The 24,012-nt window shown below is 52.4% G+C and overlaps 3 protein-coding genes across 3 annotated transcripts in view; all 3 read left to right on the top strand.

The window, feature by feature from the left end:
- The first annotated feature begins 3,923 nt into the window (after positions 1-3,923).
- On the top strand, positions 3,924-5,271 carry LOC135992171 (metallothionein-1). Its single transcript, XM_065641160.1, has 3 exons — positions 3,924-3,998; positions 4,369-4,434; positions 5,017-5,271. The coding sequence occupies exons 1-3, from the start codon at positions 3,968-3,970 to the stop codon at positions 5,109-5,111; spliced, it is 192 nt and encodes a 63-aa protein (XP_065497232.1). The 5' UTR covers positions 3,924-3,967; the 3' UTR covers positions 5,112-5,271.
- Positions 5,272-8,538: 3,267 nt separating this feature from the next.
- Positions 8,539-9,655, top strand: LOC135992134 (metallothionein-2). The gene is made up of 3 exons (XM_065641113.1): positions 8,539-8,717; positions 8,813-8,878; positions 9,415-9,655. Exons 1-3 carry the CDS (start codon positions 8,687-8,689, stop codon positions 9,507-9,509), a joined length of 192 nt encoding a protein of 63 aa, XP_065497185.1. The 5' UTR covers positions 8,539-8,686; the 3' UTR covers positions 9,510-9,655.
- Positions 9,656-14,164: 4,509 nt separating this feature from the next.
- NUP93 (nucleoporin 93) overlaps positions 14,165-24,012 on the top strand; it is a 78,691-nt gene continuing 68,843 nt past the window's right edge. The window contains exons 1-3 of the mRNA XM_065640598.1: positions 14,165-14,220; positions 20,556-20,769; positions 21,304-21,421. Of these exons, the coding sequence (XP_065496670.1) occupies positions 20,591-20,769; positions 21,304-21,421 (297 nt within the window). The 5' untranslated portion in view covers positions 14,165-14,220; positions 20,556-20,590. The remainder of the gene's footprint in view (positions 14,221-20,555; positions 20,770-21,303; positions 21,422-24,012) is intronic.

Here is a 24,012-nt window from a genome sequence, read left to right as displayed (position 1 = left end):
TTTCCCAAAGCTGTGACTGAGGTGCAGGCAGGGGTTTGGCAGGAAAGCGGGCAGCTCCTGGGCAAGGAGTGAGGAGGGAAAGCAGGGGATGGGCTTAGCTCATGTCTGCCACTGAGACCAGAACATGTCTTTGCTCACCATTTCCTGGGAAAAAAAAAAAAAAAAAGAAGCCTCCACAGTATGAAGTCAGCCCACTGATCCGGTTTCAGTCCCAAATGGTTTCCAAGGCTTTGCCTATGCACATGGGGAGCGGTTGGGATCGGCTTCCCGGGGCAGGCAAGAGGTGATTCATCCTCTTCCTCCTCTGCCAAAGGGCTGGCAAGCGCTGGCAAAACAAAATGACATCAGCACCTATTTCCCATGTTTTAAACACTTGTTTATCATCAGCAAATAATAACCTGAGATACCTGTCAAATAAAAGCCGAGTCTGCTTTCTAAGCAGTGATCACTTCCATGGCTTCCTGCTGGCTTTCAGTATTTTGAGTGTGCCGTGTGTTTACTGGATGCCGGGGGGAGATGCGTAAGTCCCTTATTTCCTCTTTTTCGGTTTGAAAGGTTGGTCCCAGGTGGGTGATGGCTCCTTGCACCCCCAGCAGCTCAGCCCCAGCCGTGGCTCTCCTGCCCAGGCTCCAGCACGAACAGGCAGCTGGAACAGGAGAGCTGAGCTGCCCTCGCTGCCACCATAGGGTCAGGGACACCCCTGGGTGCCCTGCACACCCGGGATGCCATGGGCAGCAGCACCCTGCCTGGGAAGCAGCAGGCAGCGGTGAGTGGCAGTGCAGCCCCAGGGACTGTTCCCTGCGATCTCTGTCCTGTGCCCACACTGCTTTTCTACCTCCCTGGCACCTGTGCCCGTGGGCCGTACCAATTTGAGCCACGGTGCTTTGCCAACAGAAGGATGGGTCACCAAACCCAGCACTGCTTGGGAGGGGACGATGAGCACAGAGAGTGCCTTGGGGACACACATACCCTCAAAACAGGAAGAGAGGGACCTGTAGTCACCCACAGGGTCTGCTGAAGGTGATGTGCTGGGGTGACTACAGAAAATCACAGGCAACCGGAGGCAGAAGCAGGTTCATCACGTGTCACAGCATGATTGTGGGTGACGGGAGCCACACATCCCTCAGCGGGGAGTCAGAGCAGACCTGTGCCAGTCACCTCCTCGGGACCTGGCTGCTGCGCGCTCCTCCTGGCCTGCCTGGCACCAGCCTTGAATCGCTGCCAGCCACTGGCACCAGCCCCTGCACCATCCCATGGCTTTTGGCAATCGGCTCTAGGCACCTTGGGTGTTGCAGATGCCTGTCATGGGGACGAGTGCCTCCGCCGTGTCTTCCTGAAGGTTCTAGCCTCCTTCACTCCTTTTTGGCCAGCCCCATCCCTGCCATGCCCTGCAGAGCCATTACCCAGGCTCAGCCATCACCATCCCACACGTGAGTGTCTTCTCCAGCTCTGCCTGAAGCATCAGAGCATCGTGCTGACTCACCCACCCTGATTTGCCCAGCAGTCTCGGGGTGATTGTCACGGATGTGCCTGGGGACAGAGCCAGGAATCCCATGCAGGGGACATGGCCACCAAGGGTTATGGCTCTGGCATGGCAAGGGCTGGTGAATAATGGCTGTGCAAGGATGCTGCCTATTTTGCTGGGCTCTGGGGAGTAGCATCAGGCTCATTTAAATGATGGGGAACCCCCAGGCCTTCCCAGCAAATGGAGAGCATGGACCAAAAGGGAAACTGGGGCTCACAGGGCCTTGTAACAGGGGTATTTAAGCAGCAGGCAGATTTCCCTGGGGTCCCAGCTCTGCAGCTCCAAGGTGCTCCTGAAATTGCTGTAGTTGATGCATGTCTGCTTAACAACGCACTGCTCTAGCCCTGTCTCAAACTAGTTGCAGAACAAACTGAGAGCAATACAGGACCTCCCAGAGCCCCGATCCCTGGTCCTGCATCACCTGGAAGAGGCTTTTTTCCTTGCTGGAAAGAAACAAAGGAAAGAGGAGCAAAAAGGGATGGGGTTTAAACTGAGGATAGGTGATGCATAGCTTTTCCTCTGCCCTCTCCTTTCATGGCAGGGAATGCACAGCACAGCTGATGTTGTTCTGTTCCACTGACATGGGCTTCACCTTCCTCCCCTGGGCTGGAGGAGAAGGACCACTTTGGAGGAGCTGCCTGTGCCCGCATCCCTGGGCCACCACCAGCCAGGGACAGGGACAATCTGCCAACACCATGGCTATGCCTGGGTGGCCAAGGGTGCCAGGCAGTGGGGGATGACACAGTGGCTGCCACAGTGGCATTGCTCTTCCCCATGCATCCATCCCAACACGGCTGGAAGCATTTTCCTGGGCATATTCCTGCACCGTGGGAGTGCTCAGCTGGTTATTTCAGGAGCAGGACTCTGAGGAGATGTCCCCCACTTCTGCCGTGACACCCACAGCACAGGGGGCTGTAGCCAAGGCTGGTGGGCGGTCACTTGCATGTGTGTTCCCTGGCACGTTTGTGTTTCCCTGCTGCCGCGGGAGCAACTGACGCCCTTGGCACACGCCTGGTCCTTGGAACCATCCCCACCATCACACCCCGGTGCATCAGCAGCAGCGTGACGCTCACACGACCGCAGGGCTGGCATGCTGGGGCACCGACAAGCCACTGCCAGGGCAGCAGGGGAGAGGAAGGGGCCCATCGGCTCTGCCTTCTTCAAGCTTTTATGTACCGATTTCCCACCCTGGCCTGGCTGGGCGGGAGGAGACGCCGAGTCGGGTGCTGGCACCGCTCCCCACCCAACAAGCTCCAAACATGCCCAGACAGCTGGGTGGTAAAAATACTCCATGGCCCGCTGTTTCGCCTGGATTAGCATTGCCTCCAACAAACCGCCTTAGCCAAGCACCGCAGGCAAAAGCCCAGATGGGATAAAACCCTGAAGAAAAGGAGTTTCAGAGCGCGGGGCAGCCAGGATGGGGTATCACCAACATCGGGGAGCACACAAAACCCCAGGGGTGAGGAGGAGGGATGTTCCACAGCTGGCAATGCCCCCTGGCTGCGGCGCAGTCCCTCCCTGCACCCAGCATCTCAGAAAGCATCACTTTCTTCACACCTTCCACCCCAAACCCTCACTGCTCTTTCGAGTGGGTGGGTAAAACCTGCCGGAGGTGTTGACCAGGGTGATGGCACTTCGCCCGTCACCCTCCTCCCCTGCACACCCGGGTAATGGTGTGCGGAAATTAATTCAGATAAGTGGGACAAGGCACCGCAGCCGGGAAGGAGACAGGGCCCCCGAGGTGCCATGCACGGCGCCGAGGGGACGTGGGCGCCGCCGTCCCGGGGCGCTGGGAGGGCACAGCAGGCTCTGGCTGGGCCAGTTCAGCTTGTTGCTGCTCCTGCTCATGGGGAGGGTGTTGGAGCCATGGGATGGGGTCTGGGGCAGGGACTGCACCCCTGTCACCTCGCTGTGCCAGCTCCCCATCATCCCACTGTGCTGGGTCTTGGAGGAGGGCCTGAGAGTTCCCAGCAGTGGTGGCAGCCCTGGGACCAATGCACCCCCCCGAGACATCTAGGGGCTCAACACCTTGATTTTGGCAAAGTCCCAGCCTGTGGGGGCCTCACTGTGTGCACCCCCTCAGCCCCTGGGAGTGGAGCAGTGCTCCCAAAGCAGGTGCCATCTATGTGATGCGAGCTGTCCGTTCTCTGCACCCCCCCGCCAGCATCTCAGTGGCGGAGGGGTGGCCAGCCGGTCAGACTGCCTGCTGCCACCGGCACCAGGGGGACATGGGAGCCCCAAGTCCTGCCTGGCCGCCCGGGGAGTGAATCAGCAGCGCCCGGGGCAGGTGCCGGGCTGAGCCGTGCGCAGGCTGTGAGGGGCGGAGGTTTTGCACTCGCTCTCGCCTGGCCACGGATAAATAGGAGGCGGCTGTGAGCTCTGCCAAAGCTGCTCGTCTCACCGCCCAACGTGTCCGACAGCCAGCACCCAGCCCAGGCAGACATGGACTCCCAGGACTGCCCTTGTGCCGCGGGTAAGGCAGCGCTTCCTTCCGTGTTGGCCCCGCGGGGATGCGGGAGACAGAGCATCCCTGTGGGACCACCCGCCCGGCGGCCTCCTCTGCCATGCCCGATGCTCTCGTCCTGGCCGGGCTGGCTGCTGGAATCCTCCCGTGTTGTGGTGTCACACTTGGAGCATCTCGCCGGGAACAGGCGGGAATGCTGAGACCTCCCCGCTGAGCGAGGCTGAAGCTTCAGCCCCAGCCGCTGCTGCTGGAGAGAGGATGCTCGGAAGGGCAGCGGTGTTCTTCCTGCTGCACTCACCCCGGAGCATCCCTGGGGATGTGGGGATTCCTTCCCACCACCTCCTCTCAACCCTTTTTTCTCCTTTTCTCTATGTTTTAGGTGGCACCTGCACCTGTGGGGACAACTGCAAATGCAAAAACTGCAAATGCACATCATGCAAAAAAGGTAAGGGGGAGGAACCCAAACCCCGCAGGGGGTTGGGAGGCAGAAACACTTGTGGGGGCTTTCACTACATGTCCTTGGACACACTGAATCAAAGCAGGATCAGTATTGCCAGAGTTGAGTTTATTCCTCCTGTATTATTTTGCTCCCAAAGGAGCACCCCATGAATTCCCCCTTCTGCCCCCACACCAGGCAATACAAGCCCGACGATATAACCCAGAACTCAGCGTACGCCTCACTGGTGCCTCAGGCTCAGGGCAAGGGGATGCTGCGTGAGGAAACCAGAACTGGGATTTCTTCCAGCTGCTCCTGATGCCGTCAACGCCGGGCAGAGCCATGTGCATGAGGGTTTGCACAGAGAGGGGCTGGGGGGGACCCAGTGAGCCTCTGGGGTCCGGCACCCTCCCAGTTCTGGATGCAAAAACACCCTGGGAGATGCTGATGGGGTTAGGGATGCTGCTGAAAAGGGAGGACACAGGGGTCGGTGAGAGGTCTCCAAACCAGCCATCTCCTACAGGACACCTCCAAGACCCATCCTGAGACCCCCCCAGGAATGTGCCTGATTTATTTTTCTTCCCTCCACAGGCTGCTGCTCCTGCTGCCCAGCGGGTTGTGCCAAGTGTGCGCAGGGCTGCGTGTGCAAGGGGCCGCCCTCCGCCAAGTGCAGCTGCTGCAAATAGGGACCCCTGGCTGCACATCTGAGGGTGCTGCACATCTAGGGGGCTGAAGAAAAATAACCTTATTGTGTATGTTAGAGGTTTTTTTTATATGTGTTCAGATATCTTTAGTGTTTGCCACTTTTGACATGTAAAAGCTACCTAAATAAAGCAATGTGTATATAAAGGTCTATAAGGAACCTGGCACTTTTGTTGAAGGGGGCATTTCCCTGGAGAGCGGGAAGGCAACACATTTGGGGGTCATGGCAAAGAGCCCACGTCTTATTTTTGCTCCTTTCTTCTAGTCTTGGCTCTGCCCTCCCTGCCAGCAGCTCTGACTCTTATTTTAACACTTTCCCTGCACAACGAGGTAATTTATAGTTTGGGGTTTTTTTCCCCACCCTGTTGTTACCCAAGGGCAAATCCCATGCTCCCTCCTCCACCAGAAACCCTCGGGCTAATGAGCAGCTCGTTATTACAAGCCTTCACCGACAGCATAATTACCGCTGCAGCCCTGCCCATTTCCAGGGGTAACGTTTCCACAGCAGGTGCTGTGGCAGGGGAACAGGTTTGACTCCTGACAGTTCAGTTGAACTGGCTGGAAGAACCACACTGCTTATCCCCCGCAACCACTGTGAGCCTGGTGGGGAGCTTCTGTGGGGAGCTCCAATGCCCATGATGGGGTGCGATGCCCACACCAGCACACAATGCCTGCAATTGGATGTGATGCCCGTGCTGGGGTGTGATGCTCACCCTGCCCAAACTCAGCCACGCCGCTGCCAGGATGCTGCACCCCAGGTGCCACAGGGCACTGTGCTGCTTCTTAGGACACACAAGGGCTCCTGTCTGTCCCTGCACCCCTCAAATGCAGCCTTTTGGGGCTTTTTTTGAGCTCCAAACCCCTTCCTGACCTGACCAGCCAGTGCCGCCGGGACTAAGCCAGGGTTTCAGCATATCTGAGGCCACCTCTGCCCACCAGTCCAGGAGGGCTTTTCCCCCAAGGCATTTCCTGAGATGTCACCATCACCCCACACTTTTGATAGGTGTGAAGCACGTCCCTGTGCCAGCTGAAATGTAGGGCAGGGCAGGCATGCCACAGGCAAAGTGCAGCACCGGCTCTGGAGCATCAACCTAAACTCCATTCTGCAAACAGCAGAGTTATGACTATTCCTTCCTACCCACAGAGATTTATGTGCCAACATTGTAAAAAACATTGTAGGTGAGCCCCCAAACAGTGTGAATCCTATTAGGATTTATCCCCAAACCTGTGGTTTAACCAGTGGGGCAGATGGCATCCCTCCAGCCTCGCTGTCCCCAGTGGGTTTGCATCAGTCCTGCCCTGTGGCTCTGCCCCTTGTGCATCCCCATGCCCCATGGCAGCATGATGGAGAACAGCTATCGGATGCTGTGCCCTGCCTGCGTGGGAAGCAGGGGGCATATGGGGGTCCCAGCAGCCCAGCTCCGAGCCCTGAGACCCATGCTGGGCAGCTGTGGCTCCTCTTCTCACTTTACAGCTGCTGTAAAAATCAGAGTTGGACCTGGGACTCCACAGGCACAGCCTCGGGATTAACCGTTCCTAACCAGCCCCAGGAAATCGTAGTTATCAGCAGCGACGTGAGAAACCCCACAAGGTCCCCTCTCCCTGCTGACGTCTGGCACGTGCCCTGCATCCCGGCATTTGGGCAAACCTGCGGCTAGGGGGGAGGAATGGCTCATCCATCCGTGTCTCACCACGGGGTGACTTCATTATCCAGCAGAAATGCCCCGATTGCAAAACAGGGCATTTTCCAGGTTCTTTTCCTGCTCCTGCTCCACACGCAGTCCCATGGGGATGCTGCGCTGCCAATTCCAGCTCGAGGTGACAGGAGGCCTGAGGCCATGTGCTCTGGGATCTGGCACAGCCCATCCATGGGTGACCTGGGGGGATTCCTAGAAATCTGGGAATTCTCCTGCCTCCTCTGCAGCCTCACCCCTGTACAGTTATCCCCTGCTTTCAGTACAGCCCCATGTCAGGGTGCACATCCCCATTTTGGGTTGGGGGGGGCTCTGCTTTCTTCAAACAGGGGTGCAGCAGAGCTTGTCCCCGCTGGAGGGGGGGCAGAGGAGCAGCAGTGGCCAGCAGCAACGTGCTGAGTGGGTGTCCAGGAAGCGATTTCACAATCCGTGTTTATGTGCAACAAGACCACACGTGCATCGTGACTTCACTTCTCCTCCTTTCCCGCTCAGCCAGTGGCAAGCGCAACGCCTGCTGGCTTAGCCTCGTATTTACACTCCCTCGCTGCTGCCCGCGAAAGACTGCCAGGAAAAAAAAATCCATGTTTTTGCAAACAAGCACAAGCCGTTCCCTCGCACAACCTCCCAGGGCCAACAACCTGCTCTTCATCCCAGCACTTGCTGGCCTGGGCTCCATGCGGACCGACCCTGTCCACACACCAGCACCGAGCCCAGACTTGCCCTATTTGCAACAAAACTGCCACCACCATGAGCACCAGGGCAGGTGTGGAAATGGCCTGTCCCTCACCCAGCCGCTGTTTTCCATGCCAGATGCCAAGCTGGCTGTGGGCAAGAGCGGGGCAGTGGAAGCTGGCTGGCACATAAACGCTGTGACAAGCGGGGCAACCCACGGGCACCACCAGTGACACAAAGCCATGCTTCCCAGCAGCCGCTGGGCACACCGTGCCACGCTCCCACGCTGCACCCCAGTCCTGCACCCCTATGTCCACACCTCCTGGGGTGCCAGCCCGGCACCCCAGCCCCATGGCGGCTGCCCCAGGGCCATCCCACTCTCCTCAAGGATGCTGAGACTGTCCCCTCCCCGGGGACAGCCACACACATCCCATGGCTTCCCCAAGGGTGGGGGCACAGCCGCACCCCAGCGCTGGGCACACGGGGCTGAGAAGGGCCAGGTGTTGTCGCGGGGCTGTCCCAAATGTGCACGAGCTGGTGGCGATGCCGTGCCAGCGCTGTCACCCCCCTCTTGGCATTTTCCAGCATCATGGACCCCCAGGATTGCAGCACTCTGCCAAGGCAGTGGTGGCAGAAAGGGGTGTGGGTAGGACCCCGTGGTCGGGAGCCGTGGGGGGCGCGGGCACGTCCGTGACCCGGGGTGAGCACGGCACTGCCCCCGCTGAGCACGGCCCCCCGGCACGGCCCCCCGTGCAGCACGGCTGCCGCTGAGCACGGCCCCCCGGCACGGCCCCCCGGGCAGCACGGCTGCCGCTGAGCACGGCCCCACGGCACGGCCCCCCGGCACGGCCCCCCGGGCAGCACGGCTGCCACTGAGCACGGCCCCCCGGCACGGCCCCCCGGGCAGCACGGCTGCCGCTGAGCACGGCCCCCCGGGCAGCACGGCTGCCGCTGAGCGCCGCCCCGGGGTGCGCACGGTCCCGCTGCGCACGGTCCGGGATGAGCACGGCCCGGCGCTGAGCACGGCCCCGGTGCGCACGGTCCCGTCCCGCCCCGCCGTGCGCAGCGCCGAGCACCGCCCTGCTCCTCCACCACATAAATACTGGGCGGCCGGCGCCGCTCGGTAGCGCCGTGAGCCCAAGGGAGTTGTGCTGTGTGTAGCCGAGCTTACTCAAGCCGCGCCTAGCCGAGCCATGGATCCCCAGGACTGCACGTGTGCCGCCGGTAAGTGTGCTGTCCCGTCCCGTCCCGTCCCGTCCCGGCTGTGCCCGGCCGGTTCCGTTGCGGCGGGTCCGCTCACGGCCGCTCTTCTGCCCCAGGTGACTCCTGCTCCTGCGCCGGGTCCTGCAAGTGCAAGAACTGCCGCTGCCAGAGCTGCCGCAAGAGTGAGTGGGGGGCTCAGCCCGGGGGGGCACAGCCATTCTCTTGAGGGGCTGCCCTTGCCCTGTTGGACCCTCATGGGCACTTCCCTGTCCTATAGTGGAACCCCCATGGGGCCCTCCTGACTCTTGTCCCGTAGAGAAACTCCCCCTTGCCCTGTGGGACGCCTTATAGAAACCCCACCACTCTCCCATGGATGTGCCGCTGCCCTGCAGGACCCTCATGAGGATCCTTCCTTCTTCCCCTCACCCTTGGAGACACTCGTATTCCCCTTTGAGGGGGTGTCCCTACTCTGCAGGACCTTCATGAGGATCCTTCCCTCTTCCCCTGCCTCCCGGAGACTCCCCCCTCTCCCCTTTGGGAGGGTGCACCTGCCCTGTAGGACCTCCGTGGAGACCCCCAAATGCTGCCCCGTTGGGATCTCAGCCCTACCCATGGGTGCGGCAGGTGGGGTGTGTTTCCCACTCTCCATAGGGTGCCCCTGCCCCATGGGACCCCCATTCCTTCCCATCCACCCCCTAACTCTCATGTCCCCCACCAGGCTGCTGCTCCTGCTGCCCTGCGAGCTGCAGCAACTGTGCCAAGGGCTGCGTGTGCAAGGAGCCGTCCAGCAGCAAGTGCAGCTGCTGCCACTGAGCCGCTCGCCTCTGCCTGTAAATAGCCGGCACGCTTCGGGGATGGGGGGTGGGGGGCACAAAACCCCTTTTTTTTTTTTTTCATGTTTTCTATTTTCTGTACCAGTGGTGAAACTGGATGGATGGAAATAAAAGACTTTGGCTGAAGGTGTGAGTGCTGCTGTTGGGCTGGAGGCTGAGCCCTGTCACCACTCGTGACTCCTGTGTGGGAATTGTTTTGGGGTGATGGGGGGCTGTGTTTTGTGCCCTGATGGTGGGTGGCTGCAGCCTGCTGGGATTGGGAGGTGTGTGGATGGGAAAGTGTGTGGGGCTGTGTTCTACTTCCGAAAGTCTCTGCCAAGTGAATGTTGCTTTTTAGGCACAGGAGCTCCTGCTGCCGGCTGGGGTGGCCGCCCGTGCCTGCCTGTGCACATCCCCTGGGTGTGCCCTGCCACAGAAGCAGGTTCCCAGCCCTGCTGCCAGGCCTGGCACCCCACTGCCATTGCCCTTTCCCCGCCTCTTCACGCAGGGGGACAGCTCAGCCCAGTGAGGATGTCCCCTCCAGCCCTTGGTGATCAGGCACCAGACAGGATGAATTTAGAAGCCGGTGCCCTGGGGCCTGAAATGAAGGCCCTTTGGCACCCATGCAGTCCTTTCTGCCAGGCTGGGTGACACAAGGAGGGGTGTCTGCAAGGAGGGAGTGTGGCAGTGCCAGTCCCTAATGCCCAAGCCCTTCCCGGGATGCTCCAGGCACCCAGAGGAGCTGCCTACCCCTTCCCCAAAGGTTTCCCCAGCTTCAGCACATGGCTCTGCAGGGGGTGCCCAGCCTGCTCAGCACCCAGCCTCACTAGTGAGAAAAGCAATACCCAGCTCAGCACCCATTTGCCTTTTAAATGTGTTGCCTTATTGCGTTAGTGTGTGCCTTTAGCCTAAGCAGCCTCCCAGCACTTTGTGTTGCAGCAGGGGCTTAGTACTGAAGTTGAGGTTTAAGGGCATGCCTTGTCCTAAATGCGTTTAAAAAAAGAAGAGAAGATGCTTTGCTGCAAAACAAGACTGCTGTGGGGTTGATGTGGCCCCAATGCTGGAGCTGGGTGCAGCAGGGCTGTGACCCCAGCCAGTGCAGCAGAGGGGCTGTGGGTTGAGCTACCCCCCTGGGGCCAGGCGCCACATCCTGCACCAGAAACAAAGCCAGGGTGTGGATGGGGTTTCCCCTCTCAGGAAGGGCCCCGGGCATCAACCGCTCCCTGTTCCCAGCGGCGTGCCAGGGTGGTACACGGGCACGCACCTCCACACCTGCCGCTGCCAGCCTGCCCTGCCTGCTCCTGGTTCTGCCTGTGCACCCATCTGACAGCAGCAGCTGCCTGAGAGCTGTGGGACCCCAACCTCAGTGCCTTCTGCAGCCTCTCCAGGTGTGATTTGGAGTTGGGAAAACCACCAGACTGGTGGAATGGGTGTAGGTGCCCATGGGAGGTGCTGGCCCGGGATGTGCACAGTGCCTGTAGCTGAGGTGAAGAGGCTAAGGACTTTCAGGTCCCCTCAGGAGTATTTTCTATGGAAAAAGCTTACTTTTTAATGAAGTGACAGCTGCTTTCAGCCTCCACACAGCTTTGTATCATGGGAGAGCCGTGGGATAAGGGTTTGATTCAAGAAGAGGCCAGTGTGCTTTGTCCAGCCCCTTGATGCAGAGGTGGTTTGAGGTGACCATGTGTCTCCTGTGGGCACCCAGGGGAGCCAGGACAGAGGTGTCCTGGGTGCATATCCAGCCAGGCAGCCCTGTGGCAGGGTGCAGCACCCCGGGGAGCTGTGCTCAGCACCGCTTCTGGCTCTGCATGAGTCCCGTGAGGCTGATCTCTCTCCACGGCCCTGGGTAGTGCTGGCACGTGTCCTGTGGAGAGGGGACAGGCACCATGTGCAGGCGGGATGTGTACCCTGTGCACTGTGTGCAGAAGAGCTGTGTGCAGAGGGGACAAGCACCCTGTGCACACACGACAGGCACCCTGTGCAGGTGGGACACAAACCCTGTGCAGAGGGGACATGCACCGTGTGCAGAGAGTAAATACACCCTGTATAGAGGGGAAATGCACCGTGTACTGAAGGGACAAACACCCTGTGCACAGGGGACATAATGCCCTGTCCTCAGGAGACGTGTACCCTGTGCAGAGGGGACGGGTACTCTGTGCACCCAGCGCAGAGGGGACGGACACCTAGCGCAGAGGGGCAACGCACCTAGTGCAGAGCAAACATGCACTCTGTGCAGGGCGGACAGGCATCCCGTGCAGAGCGGACACGTCCCCAGTGCAGAGGGGACAGACACTCAATGCGGAGGGGAATGTCCCCAGTGCAGAGGGGACGCTTCCCCCGCCCGCAGGAGCGGCTCCCCGGGGCTCGGTGCCGCCGAGCGCTACCGCAGGGATTTGCTGCCACCTGCCTGTGCCGGGCTCAGCGCCGCCCGCAGCACCGGGACCCGTCCAGCCCCGCTGTCCCTGCGTGTGTCCGGCTGCCCCCATGTCACCTGCCCTGCAGGGCGGCTGCCACCCCCAGCCCGCTCCGGGGGGGACCAGTACTTGTCCCCGGTCTGCTCAGCGCTCTCCTCCTCCCGCTGGAGAGCTGCCCCGGGAGTCTGGACAGGCTGAGGGAGAGAGCTGGTGTGGCATGGCCACCCTGTCAGGGTATCCATCCCACCAGCATACCCATCCCACCAGCACACCCATCCCACTGTGTTATCCATCCCATCAGGACACCCATCCTGCCAGGGCACCTTGCCAGGAACCAGCGCACCCCTCAGAGTAGCTGCCCCAAGCACCTCAGTGACACAAGCACTCCCTCCTCCTGCTAATTTTTGGGATGAAGCTCCACGAAGGGTGTAGCTGGGCACCCTGGGGCCATCTCAAATGCAGCAGACCCCAGAGCATGGATCAGCCCGTGGCACAGGGAAAACATGCTTTATATGTGCCAGCTCTCAGCATATGGCACTAAAAGCATTAGAAAGAGTTAAAACTACAGATTCATAAAGAACACAGACTCTGGGGAGCCAGGCAGGCACACAGCATTGGAAAAAATTGATTTTGGGGGTTGCTAGCCAGCCGCTGAACAACCAGTGAGTGTCACAGCACAGGGAGAGCAACCTAACTGCCTCACTAACTGCCTCAGAGGAGGGAAAATTGGGGTTTGCAATTTTTTTTTTTTTTTTTTTTTTTCGCTGGGAAAGGCAGCTCAGCTGGAATGGCTGCAAGTCACCTTTGCCTCCTTGGAGATATGAAGCAGGGCCAGTGGAACTGGGGCAGCCCCTGAAGGGCTATAGGTTATAGCAGACATGCTTATGCACCACCCCATACTCTGATGGGGACCTAAATCTCTGCCATACGTTAGAGATGCTCCTGCCCTGGGGGTTGGGGCTGGGCAGACCTGAGCATTGAGGAAGGCAGCTCCCTGGCTGGCTACATTTTAGAGCCACCTAGGGTGTTTTTATATGCCCTAAGTGATGTTTGCAACTTGGAAAAAATGAAGTGCAGAAGATGATTTATGATGGCTTGAAAAAACTTTTAGTAAGGCAAAGAAAAGAAACCCTCAGGAACCTTCAAGGAAAGCTATGTTCTGATGCTCATCATCCTGCATGCAAGGAGACATCCTTGGGAAAATCTGGATTGTGGTGCTGGGGCAGGCCGGGATGTAACTTGCCCAAGCACAGCCCAGTGAGAGCAGATTTCTGTGCAGCTGCTTCACAGGCCAGCAGGCAGGGCCATGAATCGATGGGCAGGGATGCCCCTGGACGCCCCTGCCTGCACTTTGCAATTAGGGGGTAGCAACTGCAGCCCGTGTCAGCACTGGCCCTGGGCTCAGAGCTGCTTTAGGCATGGGAACTGCTTTTTACATGTGGAATCTTGTGCACAGAGGCTGTATTAATGGAGAAACCCATTCGGCTTTGAAGGGCTGTAGGAAATCTTGGTGTTGCATCTGCTTCCCTTACTGCGTATCAGGAAATGGGATCTGAAGGTGTCACTGCAGCTGGGCCATGGCACTAGGGATCTCCGCAGCAGGAATAACTCTTCACCAGAGAGCAAGGTGGTGGGATATGGGGAGAGCTGGGCAAACGGGGGTCCCATTAAAATAAGCATTAAGGAAGACAAAAGACATGATTGTAGTTATGAGGAAGGGGCTTTGAAGGTTTGATGGATGATGTTTTGAAGCAGTGACAAGGTCTGTCCATCACCTGGCACGCAAGCAGGCTCTTGGATGTGCCCTGTCAGGGCCCATGAAATTCCCTGTTCCCAGGTCTTGCCCTACAAATCCCAGCTCATTGGCAATATCTGCTGTAAGGCTTATGCTAATGTCCTACCCCACCCTCTGCCATTATGCGCGTGTGCTCGGGAAGGGACCAAACGCAACGTGTCCCTGTCCACCTCGAGGAGCCCGTTCCACTGACGATGGAGAACGTACAGCGCCGAGCGCACGGGGCGGACCGGCGCAGGGCAGCCTCGAACCCGCGATCTCCGCAGGCAGCCGCCCCCCCGCAACACGCTGTTCGTGTCCGTCTCGGAGCGCCTCAATAAAGTTGTTGTCGCGAGAGGGCGGGAGCTGACGCACAGGGAAGAGCGGCGGCTGGACCAATAGAAGAGCTCAGCGCAGGGAAGCGCGGCATTTCGGCCAATGGGAGCGCGGGGAGGGACGTGAGGGCGGCCAATGGCGACGCGCGGCGCGGGGACGGCAGGCGCGGCGGCCGGAGCGGCGGGCAGGTGAGGGCGCCTCGCGGGTGTGTCATGGCTTCCCCTCCCGCCGCCTCCTCTCCCCCCTCGGTGGGCGGTGGCGGCTTCTAACCTCCCCCCGCCGGGTCCTGAGCCCTCGGCAGCCGCCCGGGGCTCCCTCTCCTCGGTGCCCTGTGGTGAGGGGCTCCGGGGAGGCCTCCTCTGAGGCGAGCCCCCTCCCGGAGAGGGCCGCCTGAGGCCGCATGTGACCAGCCCCGGCCCCCGGGGCTCCCTGACCAGCGCCCCAGCCGCAGTGCGGGCCGCTGCGGCGGGAGGCTGGTGGGAGCACTCGCAGGCCTCCCCGGGGGCTTTTCTTGGGCTCCTCGGGAGTTTCTAGATATGTGCTCGAAAAATAACCTGCGTTAAAACAGCGGGGCTGGCTTTGTATGTGCGAGGAGTGGTCTCTTCATCCGAGCTGGTTTGTGCTGGTTTGCAGTGCAAAGCCCAGCTATAGAGGGAGAGCTTAGCGTTTAACCGAGGGGCTGCGTTGGAAGCCGAAGCTCCTTGTTTGAATGGGGAAGTGTCAGGAGAACGGGGCTGTGTTTTGTGTGGTTTGTCCTCACCGTTTCAAGTTCTGTGCGTGGGGGTTATTCCACACCACGATGTGGTTACAGGTTGGTTGCTGACTGGGCGCAAAGCACCTGCTGCCAGGCATCTGGTGGTGGGAGCTCACGAAAGGGACAGCGTTCTGTTAATGAATGTAAAACTTCCTTAACGGTTCTGTACGCTGTCCCTGGCTCAACGTCTCTTCCACAGCAGGTTTTGGTAAGCTCATGTGACCTCGTAGTTGTTAAGCATTGCTTTCATATGTGCCTGGCAGGATATAGAAGACTTTTGAATGCAGAACGTAAACTGTAGATGATACTTGGGATTCTTGTGTTTTTCAGATCAGTAAGTTTGATGTAGGACAGGATAGCTGTCTTCAAACACTTAACGTGCACCCTTCAGACTATCCTTGAATGAGAATGATGACTGGCTCTTCCCCCTACCCCAGCTCACAAGTCCTCTCTGCAAGCAGCAGTGCTGACTTCTCAAGCAAAACAAGTGAAAATGACTATGAGGATTTCTTACAGAGCATCTTGGATGCAGAACTTGATATCTGAACCTAAAGAATGCTATTTGTTAGTCCCTCCTACGCAAGATTCACTCCATGTTATGGTTTTGATTTTCCTAGAGTCATCATAAAGTGTACAAAGTAACTTACTCTCGCTGTTTGCCAGCTGTGGGCAACAGCCAAACTTCTGTGCCATGATGTTGAACTGCCTTTATGTTAGAACTTGAGTTGTGGATGCCCTGGGTATTGGTATTTAATTAGCAATTACTGTGGAGTGCTGAGTGCCATCTGTGTCCTAATGTTGTTCTAAACTAGAATATGTTAACAGTGAGTGGACAGGGTTGAATTAAAGTCCAAGTACAAACAAGGGCTCCTCCTTTGATGTGGCCATGTTGTCTTAGAGAGCAGTAATTAGGTCACAGAGAACTAAGGTGAGGGTGACAAAGAAAAATAAGTTTCCGTGTGTTTTACTGCTTATCACTTGTGTCTCTAAAAGGGTTTGTTATTCATTGGGTAAACTTCTAGGGGCTTACAAATAGGAAAACCTTAAAAACTGCTTGGAGAATGTGATTCTGTGACCTAAATCCATAATGTTCCTGTGGTGATAATATCACAGCAAATTCAGCAAGGGGAAAGAATCTGGGTTTTGATATAAGGATTTTCAAACACCAAACTAAATGTTCTATTTAATGAGGGTCAGTTTGGCATCCTGTGGAAGTTAGTGCCCTGCTGAGCTGGGTGAGAGTCACATGCTTAAAATAAGTACTAAGTGCCTGGAAAAGAGGGAGAGTGATGAGAAGGCAGAACTGCCAGCTGAGTCAGTTATTCAGGACAGTGGGGACTTGAGACCTCTGTGAGGAACTTGAAAGTCAGATGACAGATAAAAGGCAGTATTGACAAACGTGTGACAGTATATATTGGAAGAAACAATGTAAAATGCCTACTGTTCATTCAGGTTAAATAATGGACAGGTTAGAGAAGAGTCATGTACCTTTGTTTGTCTTATCTCAGAGTGCAAATAATTGTGAATGTTATTACCTTTAAGACTTTGAAAAAACATTTTTATTCAACATATGTACTGTAAGAGCTCTTGAGACCAAGTGCTTAATACCAATCAGAACAAGATTAGACATTTGCATGTCTACCTACAGATGAGATTAAAAGCAGGATTGAAAATTTTATGGGAGGCAAGGGAGGAGTAACTGGTGGGTGGTACAAGATACTGTAAGTTTGCAAGATTGTTACCTATTCCGTGGCCTATTTTGGATTTTCCTGCATTAGCCTTTTGTTGCTGGGGGAACGGGCTGTTGTACCAGATGGAGTACAAAGTATAGATTGGAGTTTATAGGTATTTGGTTTTAAGCTGGCCTATCCTGATTTCATATGCTTTTAGCATAGCTATGATATGGAAGTTTTCCCTTTTCTAAGTTTGATTAAACATTTATTATTGTACTTTATGTACTAGAGGGTGATCTGTTGACAATGTGTAGCGGATATTTGGGTTGTACGTGGTCACTTTCACTTGTAGAACACAGAAAACAAGGCAGGAAGAGACCTCAAGAGTTGACCCCAATGATGTGTCTCTGCTCCTGGTGAGGAGTCAGCAGGTCTAGACCATTTCTGCTTTATGCCTGTCCTACTCTTAAAAAGCTCCAGTGACAGAGTGTCTGCATCCTTAGAAGGCAACTTATTTCAGTGTCGAACTAATATCCTGTAAATGTCATTGTGCTTTCCTTTAAAAACAAACTAAAATTTGGCCACCTGCTCTTTGATTTTCATCTCTGCTTTTGTAAATCAGTTCTGTTGTCTGTAACATGGGGATTATGTTGCTGACTTCCTCTCTGAAATGTCTGGATGTCTGCTTATGCAGAGTGCTGTGCGAGAGCTGGGCATCATTACTGCAGTTCATACACAATTCCCCAGGCCTGCGGAATTGGCCTTTTACTTATTCATGTGAAGCTTAGAAGATAGAAGCTGCTACATTATCTGTGGCAGCCCAGGCTTGGAGCCTGTTGAAAAAGCACTTTTGCCTCAGATTTCAGCTGCAGCAAGTAAAGAATTGCCCACTTCTCTTTCTAGTGTGCTCTTGTGTCTCCCTTCCAGAACAAGCCGATCCCATCTGGTCAGACTGGGTCTCCTGACTGCTCTGGGGCAGGGGCCTCTGCAAGAGGCTCTTCAATACTGAATTTTTTTTCCTCTTGGTTTTCCATTTTAAGAATCTCTTTGCAACTTGTGGAACTGTATTGGTCCATCAGTTATTCTGAGCATAGTGGGTGAGGTTTTCCTTCTCCCTTGTGAAGTCTTCCTCCTTTCTTTTTTTTTCAAAGCACTGGAAAAATCTAATTTTTTTTTTGAGTCTGTTTCTCAAAGTTAATTAGGTGACACAAAGACTGTCAGTATGTGAAGTACAACAGATGCTTGTGCACACATTGGAATATTTCACCTTTGTGTCTTTCTGAAGCTAGAACAGAAAAATCTTCAACATGTCTGTATTTGGAGTATAATGGCTACAGTGTTCTTCATTAGATAGCATTGTAGTGCTCTTGAGGAGTTTTTAGGGTTTTTTAGGTAATAAATCATCATTTATCATGAGTCCGAATAGACTTAAGAAACCTGTCATTATCTTTTCTAGTTTGTTTTTGGCTTAAATCCAGTCAACTTGTACAATATACAGCGTTTATTTGTGGTTTTAAATGTTAGGGAAACATTAAACTGGGCTTTAATGGAATAGCAGTCTAATGCAGCAGCTTCTATTGATAAGTCATCAAAGTTGTTTTACAGAAGAGCCTTTTCAGTCCTGGCTTTTAGCCCAAGGTCGATCTGGTTTCACAGAAGTTAGGTTAATTTCTGATGTATTTTCTTTCCCTTAGGTGTCAGTTGTTGCTCCTTCCCCAGCCAGACGTGAAAATCTGCCATCACCCTGCTTGTTACTGTGGTAGCAGTTTCCATCCTGCACAGCAGCATTAAGAGTCAGACTGCAGTCTCTAGAATGCAGTAAATTCTGCCAGGGTGGAGACAAAGTTGTTCATGCTGTTACTCTGTCTAAATATATGAGTTCTGCTGCTTAGAAAAAGCTGTTTAGTGTTGACTCTCTAGATAAGTTTTGAGCTGTCATTTCCAGCGCTTGGTTATAATCACAGGTAGTTTATCTTGCTCCAAAAATAACTGGTTTATTCTAGATTTGCTGAATTCAATTCAATATCACAGAGTTGCTGCAAGTGTCCTACATCGGCAAATTTAGGGGACAAACCTTATATGGTGTTGATGTGGAGTCAGCAGCTAAAAAGTGCAGGTTTGGGAGCAGTTTTATACTGCGCTGATTCTCCATGCTTTTGGTTTCAGTGCTCTCTGAGAAGTTAGTGCCTTCTTACACTCCTGGCTTTTTATCTCGTTGGTAATGAAAGAAGAAGTGGACCGGATCGGATCAAATCAAGCCCAAGTCTGTTCTGTCCTTGCAGTCGCTTCTCCTGGAGGATTTGTTCGCTGCGTACTTAACTGTATGAGAGTGTGGCTGTTCTGGTCAGTGTCTGCCAACAGAGGCAGCTTCTGGCAGGGGTGCACCTGCGTTATTGCAAGTAAACACTGGAAAGATGTTCAGCAGTTTCATGCCCTGCAATGCAGCATAGATTTCCACCACCACCACCCCTCCCTGTTCCCCTCCATCTCAGTAACATGCTAATCTGTTCAAACAAATCCAGTCTCTGCTATCTCACCTGATTAACAAGTCAGTGCAAATATGAGCGCTGCCTCCCCCAGTAGCTCTCAGCTTTCCAGAAGTGGGTGGGGAGCATGTGTGAAATTCTACGTTCCTGGATGCCGGCTGTTAGGGTTTGTCCTGGCACCCAGGCAGTACGAATCAGTTTCTCTAATTGCATATGTCTGAATGAATCATCATGCAGTGCTTTTAAATCACTTGTCCAGACAGACGGGTGCAGTGCTATTGCCGCTGGTAGTTGTACTTGGGAATGGCTGTGAGACTGAGGATGTGAGGAATATTAAAATCATACTGTTAAATTGCTTGGGTATGGTTGAGGGTTACCAAGAAATGCTTGAGTTGCAGGCTGTTTACGGTTTGAAAAAATGCACTGTTTTCTTCTTGGTGGGCTCTGTTGAATCGGATCACCTCCGTTGATTTTTACTTTCGAGTAAATGATAAAGAGCTGGAGTTAATGCTTGATTGAGATCTGGTTTGTCTTGCTTGATCCCAAGCACTTTGGGTGAGGGTGCAAATGCTATGAAAGGTGGTACTGGACACTCCCATGTCTGTAGCACCATTCAGCAAGACGAGATTTCCGTTATCTTCTGTGGCTTTACAGAGGTGCCGTGTGCTTGTAACATGTAGCTGATTTAGCTGCAAATCATGGATTTGGGGTGTGAAGCTGAGGGTTTGGGTTTCATATTTCATTAATGTGGATACCATTGCTGCTAGATTTTTGTTTCCATGTTGATCCCAATCACATACATTTTTGTCCTTTCTGTAAAAATAACATACTCTATTTCAAATCTGGAACTGTGTGATGCTCTAATGACCTCATCTGTTACAGCCCTCACCTGATGCTGTGTAGTTTCTTTAACTATTCTCTCATTTGGTCTATGCAAGCAATTCTCACACACACTAGTAAAACTTTCTGCATGCATCAAAGTTACACACACATCTTCTGTGTTGGAACAACGTATAATTATTTCTTTTGACTTGGGGAGTTAATGATGTGTGGATTAACACATTTTAGTAGATGGCTATTATAGCCTCTGTACACACTTGTCTGTTTTGCTGTTAATTTAACCTCATGGTGATAAGTTATGTGTGTTTTCAGGCCTCATATATAGCTATGCATGAATATGTATGTGACTCCATTTATAATATGTAAAAATATAGAATCATAGAATATCTTGAGTTGGAAGAGACCCTTGAGGATCATCAAGTCCAGCTCTCCAAACTACTGATATATACAAGTATACAAGTAGTTTATAGCTAAATTAACACAAAATTCTTCACAGGGACCTCTCTGCTTTCATTCTCCTTTGTATCAAGGCAATATATGAACTGTCATATGGCGTCTGCATCCCACTTCTGACAGGTCCATAGATCTGTCTTTCCTGCAAGGCAAAGCTCTCTGAGGCCACTTGAAAGTACTTCCTTGATGTTTAGTGCTTGGGGAGGATGGGCAGAAGAAGATCCTCTTCCAGAAGACCCACTCTCACTGGTCTGTCTGTACCCTTGTCGGTATAGCACCTGTTTATAGCTGAGCAAGAATTTTCTCTTTCTCTGAAGGTTTCTGTGCATCTTGAGCGAAACCTGCACCAGGGATGGATACTGAAGGCTTTGGAGAGCTTCTCCAGCAGGCAGAACAGCTTGCGGCTGAGACAGAAGGTATCTCTGAGCTCCCTCATGTTGAACGCAACCTGCAGGAGATCCAGCAGGCTGGGGAGCGCCTGCGATCCCGCACTCTGACCCGCACTTCCCAGGAGACTGCGGATGTTAAGGCGTAAGTGCGGAGCGCGGGCATTGGGAACTCTGTGCAGAGGCTGGAAGCTGTTTACCGGTTTGGTTTCTAATGTGTGGGGAGTCTTGCCGGGAGGACACACCCTGGAGAAACAAAACAACTGCAAAACTGTTTCCCCCCCACACTGCCCCTTTCTCCTACTTACAAATAGTAATTGAAGGATTTATCTGAGGAGCTACCATTCCTGATTCCAGGCACTGAAGCCAAAAAGTGCAGTACCTTGTTCTGGTGGCTGCTGAAGGCGTTTACCAGCATGCTATAGAATTTTTCTGTCTGGAAGGGCTTGGCAGCTGTGCAGTACTGCAGTGGCACAGCAGCCAGAGTTTGGCAGGGCTGAGGTGGTCAGATACACACACAGGGCTGTTTGAAGTTACATTTTTGTGCAGTTTTCACGACACAGCTGGGAGCCCTGTGTGTACGTGGCTAGCTGCTGACCTAAATATTGGCAAAGATTTTGGGCCTAGAGTTCTGTCTGTTCTATACTAATTTCATACCTGTACAATTTCTTCCTTGTAGGTCTGTTCTTCTCGGCTCTAGAGGGCTCGATATATCTCACATTTCTCAGCGACTAGAGAGTCTAAGTGCAGCTACTACTTTTGAACCTCTTGAACCCGTGAAGGACACGGACATCCAGGTAGGGCATTTTTGACACATGAATTACACAGCCCTTGTAACTGCCATTCCTGTTGTCTTTCCTTTCTGCTTTAAGAGCTTTATTGCAGATTCTCAAGCCCAGAAACAGTGAAGCTCTTGACTCTTTGGATCTGAGATTTCTGCCATATGAGAAAATGGATAGGACTGCGTAATACTCAAATTTTAGTTTATTTTACTGGTTACCTAACCAAAATGTGAAGGCTTTCTTCTTTCTTTATTATACCAGATCTCAAGGCCTTATAATTCTCAGTATATTTTCTCAACTCCAGTATATATATATATTTTTTTTTAAATTTTTTTTGTGACCCGTGTAAATATTTGAATGGTTTGCATTAGAATGCATTTGTTTCTTTAAAAAAGGAAGTGTTTAAGTTTGAATTCATAGCAGTTGACATTATGGACTAAGGTTGCTTTATAAACTATTGAAATTATTTAAATGAAAATAAGCATATTTATTTTTTAAACAAAAAATAAGTGACAGATGAGATTTCTTCATTGGAAAAAGCCTGAAGGATGTACAAGGAGATTTTTAAAAAATATCTTACCACCTGAAATCAAGAGATTTTTCAGCCAAGCTTAAACTGAGACCCATTGATTTAAACTCCAGGTGATTTCTGTGGGAACTGGGTACTTGCCTTAGGTAGACATTCTTGAAAGTTTATTAAATGTTCGTCTGTTTGCATGTTTAGGTGCTGAAATACTCTGTGTCCAGCCACTATATTTTTGCCACTAATGTTTATGATTTCTTTGGTCTCATAGACAATTTGAGATGCAAATATTTTGAAATACAAGCTGGATACTCTTTTCTTTTTATAAGGAATTTTAATTGACTGAACATTTTTATTTGGTCTGTTTCTCATAGGAGTCTAGTCCATGCTAGTGGAGCTTGACGTTAAGCACATGTGTAAATGCATGTGTGTCATCTAGTAAATAAGATATTTCTTATTTATTGTTTTCAAGCTTAATAAAAATGTTTAAGATACTGAATAAATACTGTTCTTTTAAAATAAGTTTGTATTGTGAATATAGATACACTTGTGTCCTCATGTTTAGGAAAAGCTTCAAATTTAGCATAAAAGCAATATTTAATTGCAAATCAATGTGTTTAAATGGCCAAATCATCCAATGAGATTCAGCCCTCCCTTTAGGAAAACAGCTAAAAAGTACAAATGAAAAACAGGATTAAAATCGATAATTTAAATTAAAGTTCCCCACTTGCTGTTTTGAATCATGATTAACACTGGTGATTTAATCAGTGATCACTTTAATTTAAATCTAACTACTCGTGTCTCAGGCCTAATACATGTGTGCTTTGAATCTTAAATTTTTTTGCAGGCCACGTGCAGAAAACATTCCTAGTAAATGAGCTAAAACTGATTTGCAGTGGGAAGTGTGACAAGATGCTCCATTTTAGATCATCTTGTAGCATATGAGTAAATTGTCAGTGTTAAATGTTTTGTTCCTGTTTAGTTTGCAGTTAACAGGTGGAAGGATTTTTTGTTGTTTTGCAGAACGTTCTCCTCTGCTCTGTCTGAGGATATTTGGAGTCAAATCTCAAGCTGCCTGGCTGATGTTGACAATGGTCTGTTATCTGAAAAGAACTTGCTTAGAACACAGCTGAGTGTCTGCGCTCATCTATAGGTTTTGGTATGCAGCCGTCAACATCAGGATCTTGTTGTTTCTCAGTTTTCATTAAGTTTTCGTTGTTAGTTACGTAAGAGGACCCTCATGTTGGACGCAGCTGACTGTGTCCTCTAATTCTGGTAACCAAGTAGGTCTTAAAATTATTTGACGCTTTAGATAAAGACGTGCTACAAAAGCTTCTTCCTATGTTACTTTTTCTTATGCCTTCTAATGATTGTTGGGATTCGTTTTCATTCTTCCTAGCTAATTAGTTTCATAAGGCTTCTTCAGGCTCATTGTGTTTGTTTTGGGCCTGATGTAGCAATTGCTTTACACTGTGTAGAATTCTCCCTTCATAAGTTGCTCCCATTGTATCCAGTGTGCAGGCTGATGTAAGGAAGGGATCTGTTTTATTGTTTCACGTGACTTTACTATTACTCTGATGTTACTCACTATTGACACAGACACACTGGTAGGCATTAATTCCATGGACTGGGAAAGGCTCTTCTGTTCTGCATCAAACCTGCAGCCTGCACTTTCTAGCATTACTGTTACTTCTTTTAAATACCAACCAAGAACCCCAACAACCAACCAACCAAGAGCCCCAACAAACAAACAACCTACTTCTCAAATACTTAATGAACTTGGTTTACAGTTTGTCATCAGTATTGTAGGCTCAGCTCTCCCTTCTCAGTCCCATGCTTTCTTGATGCTCAACACACATACTCACAAGCCTGGATAGTTTGCAGCAAATTTATTTAGCCTTAAATCCTGCGTGAAACTTGCTTGTTTGTAGATTCTTTAACACTTTATTCTTGTGTGTGTGGTGTTCCTCAAGCTTCAGTTTGAGCAGGCAGTGTTATCAGTTTATAAATGCTTTACAGCATCATTGAATGAAGAGGCTGAAACTTTTTGGGTAAGCACCTGAAACTGCAGGTCTGTTCCCCC

The sequence above is a fragment of the Caloenas nicobarica genome, chromosome 9, assembly GCF_036013445.1.
Source record: "Caloenas nicobarica isolate bCalNic1 chromosome 9, bCalNic1.hap1, whole genome shotgun sequence".
Taxonomy (NCBI): Eukaryota; Metazoa; Chordata; class Aves; order Columbiformes; family Columbidae; genus Caloenas; species Caloenas nicobarica.
Note: the sequence above shows the minus strand (reverse complement) of the source record. Positions and strands in the feature narration are given on the sequence as shown.